Below are 7,294 nucleotides of genomic sequence, written 5' to 3' on the forward strand. Positions count from 1 at the left end.
TCACCAATTTTTGAAGGAGTAGATGGGGAATAGAAATTTCTCCTTCCCGTTCTAGTTGTGGGGGGATGATGAATATACCCTTCATGTATTGTGTGACTGTGTGCAGGCTACTAATGTGTGGTTCATATTTGTTTCTTCTAATGACATAACTAGCTTTTTTTCTTCTAATTGTAGGGAGTGTATTTTCAGCAACCTTATCAAGCATGGGAGTGGAGCTCCAAATGATAGTTGGCAAACAATCTTCATGACAATGTGTTGGTTTCTTCGGACGCAGAGGAATAAAGTAATTTTTTAGGTTGATTTTAAAAGACCAATTGATCTTGTGGGGGCTATCTTGAAATACTCTAAAGATATTGATGATTGTAATCACCATCATTTGCACGAAAGTTGGATAAAGCCTCTTGAGGGTTGAATAAAGTTGAACAGTGATGGCACTTGCAAAGGGAACCTCGAGACTTCGGGGTGTGGAGGTCTTTTTCACAACTCTAATGGGCATTGGATTAAAGGTTACGCAAAGAAAATTGGTACGAGCGACACTTTTCATGCTAAGATGTGGAGTTTATACCTTGTGATGAATATAGCGTAGAGGGATCGTATTTTGCACTTTATTGTGGAGAATGGTTCAAAAATCTTGATTGACATAGTGTTGAAAAATTGTAACATCAGAGGGGTTGTTCCCACTTTAGTGAAACACATCCAAATCCTCTTAGCGTTTGATGGACTCGTCCAAGTCCATCATACTTGGAGGGAGGGTAACAGGTGTTGATTGACTTGTCAATTATAACCTTTCTTTGTGGAACTTTAGTTATAATACCGTGGAGAAACTTTCTAACGACCTTCATTGTTTGTTGTTTGATGATTTGTCTAGTGCTTACATGCCAAAGAACGTTCATTATATTTCTTAATTTCTTTTTGTTTTCGTTTGGACTTAGAACCATAGAAATATTCACATGGTGACCCAAACTAATTCTTATCTTATTAAGATTCAAATTGTATTGTTAATTTGGTGCAAGAATCATGACAAATTAGTTGTATACTGTAATAAAATATAAAATTTGGAAGAATTTGTTTGATTTAAAATGAACATGTTAATTTAACTTAATGTTTCTCAATTGAAATTCCAAGCTAAACTAGCTTTAGTATGACATGAGAATGCAAAAGTCCCTAATTGCCATAGAAAAATAAAATATTAAATGGCACAATTTCACCTTGTTTAGCACTTTCTTACTTTTTTTTTCCTATATAATTTTTCCTTGTAAAATGAAAACTAGCTTCATAAAAAAAGTTTATCAGAAAAACATAAAAGTACTTAATATTCTAATTAAGACCACAACACAATAGAAAAGTATATTATGGTCGAAGAGAAGAGAGAACTACATCTTGGAGGGAGCTATCTCTTTGCATAGCAGTTTTGAATTCATCAAAGGTAACTTTTCCATCACTATTGGCATCCATTAAGTCAAATATCTCATCCAATTTTCCAGGTTCAGTGATATCAGTTGGAAGACAATCATATGGCAAAGCCTGTTTAATTAATGTATATTTATGTTAAAAGATGAAAGTCAAAAGATAGCAAAATTTTAAGGTGAACCTTCTCCAAGTATAGACAATTTACCGATGATTAATGCTTAAAAGTTATTTAAAACTTTAATTAATTATCGACGACATTTTTCAAAATTATAAGTTAACCATTCTCCTCATTTTTACGGCTGAAATGATGATCTGATAAATGTCAATTAAACAAATTGAATTTTGAAAGATACATTTATTTTCTTTTATTTTTATCGAATTGACATTGATCGAGTCATTATCTCAGCTATAAAAATTTGAAAATCATTTACTTATACTCTTGAGTAATATCACCGATCCTAGTTAGAATTTCAAATAACTTTTAAATAAATATATACAATGGACCGTTTATAAACGTGATTCATCGTACAATCTGCACATAAAATAAGATTAGATAAGTGGAAGGAGTGTGAATTACTCTGAGCATAGATGCTACTTCTTCTTTGGAGATGCACCCAGATCTATCTGTGTCATACATCTATTTGCAAAAAAATAAAATCAGAGAGAAAAATGAGCTCAACATGTTAAAAGCTATCAATTGTTTGAGTTAAAAGTTAAAATTTAATTAATAAAAATTGATATATTTAATCTATAATATATTAATTTTTATTAATCAAATTTTAGATTAAATATCTATAAAAAAGATCAAAGAAATTAGTTTAAAAAAATCAACTAGAATAACTATTTTGTGTATTTTTTATTAGCATTAACCTGAAAGCACAAACGGAGAGCATCCTCTCCTTTGGAATTCTTGAGACTGGAAAATCCACAAAGTAACTCTCTCATGTCAACTGTTCCATCACGGTTGTTGTCAAATAAGTCAAATATACGAGGTGCAAAAGGAATCAATGATGGCATATTCATTGCTTTTAACACCTCCTCAAACTCACATAGAGTAGCATTGTCTCTATTTGCACATCTGTTAACAACTCTAAACATTAATTCAACCAAACTTTGAAAATGAAAATGAAAATTTAGAGTCAGTTATTAAATTAGTCTCCCCCATAGGCACAATATTATAACGTTTATTCTATCAAACTTTTAAAATAAAATTACTAAAAATATTTCTGTATATTTTTGTGAAAATATTTTCTGTTTCATTTATTAAAATGTGCGTTTTACTTTGATAAGAGACTTTTGAAGTGAATTATTGTTATAAAAATAAGATAAAATGTGTGTTAATAAAAATACATTTATTAAAATAATGAAAACAATTTTTTAATATTTTCATTATTTTAAAAAATGTAGATAATTATTTACTTCAAAAGTCTATTACCTTCTTATTAATTAGTAAAACTAACATAAATTTAAAATGAAAACAAAAAATACTTTTACAAAGTAAACGACTCTAATTTATCGGTCAATTTAATTTCTAAATTTTGCGATACAAGGACTTAACTTGTTTAACAAAATACACATTCAAGAATTTGAAGCAAATTTCAATCATTCAAAGATTAATATAATCCAAGTTATTTCTTTGAAAACAAATTTGATTATTTATTAAAAAAAAAATTTATAAAAAAATATTAGGATAGACGGATGAAATCCAATCTATAATAGAAAAAATTTTAGAGTTCATTTAACATTTACAAAATGATTTATATTTGTCTCAAATAATTCTAACGAATATCGAAAGTGCAATCCAATACATATTTTTTACCCCTATATAAAATAATTGGATTTTACTCAAAATGTTTTATTCCGAAGAGCTAATTTAAGTGTTTTCTATGACAATATTTTTTGACTTTTGGGTACTTACATGTTCTTGAAATGTATCCTGAGATTTTCAATTTCGTCTTCTTTGAGATCGTAGGATCCAATCAAGGATCTCAATTTTTTGGTTCTTAGGAAGATTGAGGAACTCCAAACACTAGCAATTGCAGCTGCACGAAGTTTGCGTCTTGCATTAAAGCTTTGTAGCCTTGACACAATCTCAGGGTCCATTTGATCATCTTTTGCTTTCTCACCTTTGACCCATGGATCACTTAGAAGCTGTTCCAACAACACAAAATACAACAACATGTGATGTTTGTGAGGGTTTTTATTCTCCTTAAACATGTCATTCAAATGCCTCAAAGTCCCAAACATGCATCTTTAAGCTTGAAAATAATATGATACATAGGAAATATTGACACTAGATTTGAGAAACAAATATTTAGGCATTGCTACTATTTTTCGTTAAAAAAAATGATAGCTAGAGTCTAAATTAAGTTTATGTTAATAGCCTCAACGTGTCATTGATATCCCATGGTGTTATCCAACAAAGACATTAATAACATGTTGGGGCAACTTTAATTTATGTGTGTGATTTTTAGCCTAATAACATTTTGGGGCTGATAGTAGTAGAAGTTCAATTCAAATGAGTGAATTTTGTTCAACAAAGACTCATGTTTTCTTTTTGCATAGGTGTTTCATTCTATATACACACAAAATTAAAGATATGCCTAATTCCCATTGCTGAAGTTGTTAAGAGAGTACAATACCTCTAGAGCACTAGGTCTCTTACTAGGATCAACAGTAAGAAGACTTGAAATCAAATTCTTTGCTGATTGGGAAATTCCCTTCCAAGTTTTCTCATAAAAACTAAAATTCCCCTGTTCCAAAGTATTTTACTTAGTAAGCAAAAACATTATTGAATGAACTAATTATGTGTGAGATGTTACTTACATTAATTATCATTTGTTGCTTTTGGCGATTATTTTGAGCAACGAAAGGTGGATACCTGTAAAAATGTTATAAGCAAATAATGTTAAGTTACATAAAGAGAAATATAATAAGACTTTTCATCCATATTTTTTTTTTGGAAGCAAATGACAATTGGTCACCAAAAGTGCAAAATTGAGTAATTATATGACCCATTTTTCCATATTTTTATTTTCATTTCAACAAGTGATGACTTTCTCTTTTATTTTTCCTTTTTTTATAGTTTCTTAGACCAACTAATCCCACATCTAATGCTTGTTTAGTTTAGCATTTGGAAAGTTTAAAAGCTTATGCATGGGTTTGAATTTTATTTTATTGGTGTGTCACTACTACACTCACAATTGAAGGATGAACTAACATTTGAGATTCACATACTACTATTTAGTGAAAGATGAATTACTGTATTTTCAAATCGATACTATCTTTTATAAGTTTGGAAATTCTAAACATAAATCATATCACTGTTGATAGGCAACAACTCAATTTTCTTACTTGACATCCAAACATAAAACCAAACACAATTTCATCATAAAATCTAACACAAATTAAGTCGAGTGTCTCAAGTAGTTAATGAAGTTTAATTAAGAACGAATTATTCAAAAGAATTCAAATTTAAATTCTAATTGAAACTATTGTTTATCGGATTTTATCTACTTTCTCCCGATCTCTAAATTAACATGGCCCCTTTCTTGTGAGAACCAAATGGTTAAAGACAAAAACATGTGAAGAAACCTAACATAATTTTAACATATGAAAGACACCAATTTTCTTACTTGACATCAAAACATACTCAAGTGATCAACGAAACTCAATTAATTACGAATAGTTTTAAAGATTTCAAATTCAATTTTTTGTTGAAATAATTGTTGATAAAATTTCATCTATTTCTTGACTGAACTTTAGATTACTAAAGTTGGTGTTTCTTAGAAACAACAAGGTTAAAGACAAAAAAAAAAAAAAACACAAAACCTATATGAAAGAAAAAAAAACATACCCAGAAAGTAAGATATAAAGAATGACTCCAAGAGACCACATATCACTCTTAGTAGTGATTTTCCCTTGAGAAAGAGCCTCAGGTGAAACATAATCAATAGATCCAAACAAACCAACAACAGGGTCAGTAAATTCCTCAACAGAACTCAACCCAAAATCCATAATCTTAAGAGGTGAATCTTTCCTAACATCCAAAAAAAGACAATTTTCAGGCTTCAAATCTCTATGAACAATGTTAGCTCTATGAATAGCCTCTAATCCAGCTACAATCTGATGAACAACAGTTGCAGCTTCAGTCTCACTATACTTATCTTGTGCAACAATCCTATCAAAAAGTTCACCACCACTACAAAGCTCAAGAATAAGATGAACACCATTTGAATCCTCATAAACATCATAAAGATCAATCACATTTGGATGTGGTGAAACATTTTCAACTATTCTTCTCATTACAAGAATCTCATTTGTTAACAAAGTATCTGAGACTGAAACTTGTCTCATAGTTACTGTGCTCTTCTCTCCACCTGATAATTTTTTTCTTGGTATTCCACTAGGACTATTTGATGTGCCTAATCTTCTTAGTGTTTTTATTGCTACTTGTGCTGATTTTTCATCATTGCTTGATTTTTTTGTACCTTTTCTAACAACAGAAAATCCACCTCTTCCTAGAATTTCTGAAACATCATATTCATCTGAGAGTTTTCTTGTTCCATGTCCCATGATGATTGTAAATTGTAATAATTAACAAAAAAAAATGGAATATTTTTTGAAGACTTAGAAAATGAATGAAGAGGAAAAGAACAAGAGGGTATGTAATTTATGTTTCAATAATAGGATTCCAAAACGCGTATAATGAAATGGTCGAGAATGACATTAGCCTATAATATAAGATTTTTGTATTTGTTTATGAACTATATAATATGAATTTAATTGAGATAGGTGCAAGGGAATAATGTAGGCTGGTAAGAGCTGTTTTAGAATGGACAAAGAGAGAGTCAACTGCTACCTTTTGTAATCCTAAGTTTCACTATTCATCATTTTAGACAAATTCAAATTATAAATTTGTCTGCCTAAACTACAAAACATAAATTAAACTAACCAAATCCGTATCATGGTATATAGGATTTTATTTTTTAATTCTAATTTTCTTTCATGCACCAAAAATGTTTCAATAACGTTAAATCATTTCTAATATATTTTACTATTACTGTAATAAAATTTAATCAAACATATGTGTAAAATTGGTTAGACTTTCGCTACATAGTTATTAAACTTATTCTTTTATATACTTTCTAATATGATTTGAAACATTTCGCTTTGCATCATTTCCTTTCACAAATTTGAGAATTTATTAATAAATTCTCACAAATTTTACAAAGTGTTGTCATAGTAAAAACGAGGGAGATTGTAAGGTGTCTCTTTAATTAATTTTAGTTTTAGATTTAGTGTTTTGATTTATGTCAATTTACTTAATCTAAACGGTGTTTATGTGAGTGTTTTGTTAACTCTCATTCTCTAGCACTTGCATAAAATACTTAATAAAAAAAGAATTCATGAAACATAAGTTTTTATCGTGCATAAACTTAGTTACTTGTTGATTTAGCATACATTAACTTTGAAGCATGATCATATTGCATGGATATCATTCAAATCACATTTAAAACATTTTCTAAGTGTTTTTAAACTTTGTAAATCTGACTTATCAATTTATGAATCAACGAACTACAAGAACTCATTTTTTGAAGCCACATGGATGTAAATCGACTCATTTGATGTGTGATTCAACTTACCAGAAAGAGAGAAAGTTTTGTAAGTCAACTTACTCTTGTGTAAATTGTAACATCCAAATATTTTATTTTTATATTTTACCTTGTTAGGAGTTGAGATAATTATTCTAAAAATTATCGGCTACTATTGTAATATGTTATTTTAATTTTAATAATAATAATAATAATAATAATAATAATAATAATAATAATAATAATAATAATAATAATAATAATAATAATAAAAGGAACCGTTAAAAACA

At 29.0% G+C, this 7,294-nt stretch overlaps 1 protein-coding gene across 1 annotated transcript; it reads right to left on the reverse strand.

The window, feature by feature from the left end:
• Window positions 1-1,153: 1,153 nt before the first annotated feature.
• LOC101513751 (calcium and calcium/calmodulin-dependent serine/threonine-protein kinase DMI-3) lies at window positions 1,154-6,120 on the reverse strand. The gene is made up of 7 exons (XM_004511097.4): window positions 5,267-6,120; window positions 4,237-4,291; window positions 4,053-4,163; window positions 3,329-3,561; window positions 2,281-2,488; window positions 1,988-2,047; window positions 1,154-1,524 (listed from the first exon to the last, which is right to left on the reverse strand). Exons 1-7 carry the CDS (start codon window positions 5,983-5,985, stop codon window positions 1,351-1,353), a joined length of 1,560 nt encoding a protein of 519 aa, XP_004511154.1. The 5' UTR covers window positions 5,986-6,120; the 3' UTR covers window positions 1,154-1,350.
• Between the last annotated feature and the right edge of the window lie 1,174 nt (window positions 6,121-7,294).

This window comes from Cicer arietinum, chromosome 7, assembly GCF_000331145.2.
Source record: "Cicer arietinum cultivar CDC Frontier isolate Library 1 chromosome 7, Cicar.CDCFrontier_v2.0, whole genome shotgun sequence".
NCBI lineage: Eukaryota > Viridiplantae > Streptophyta > Magnoliopsida > Fabales > Fabaceae > Cicer > Cicer arietinum.

What these genes read in the sequence shown, in the direction of transcription:
- LOC101513751 (XM_004511097.4), bottom strand. Translation starts at nt 5,985, where the DNA reads ATGGGACATGGAACAAGAAAACTCTCAGATGAATATGATGTTTCAGAA. An exon ending in CTTTATATCTTACTTTCTGG is followed by an intron (nt 4,292 to 5,266) that starts GTATGTTTTTTT and finishes ACATTTTTACAG; the next exon opens with GTATCCACCTTTCGTTGCTC. An exon ending in AGGATACATTTCAAGAACAT is followed by an intron (nt 2,489 to 3,328) that starts GTAAGTACCCAA and finishes AGTTGTTAACAG; the next exon opens with ATGTGCAAATAGAGACAATG.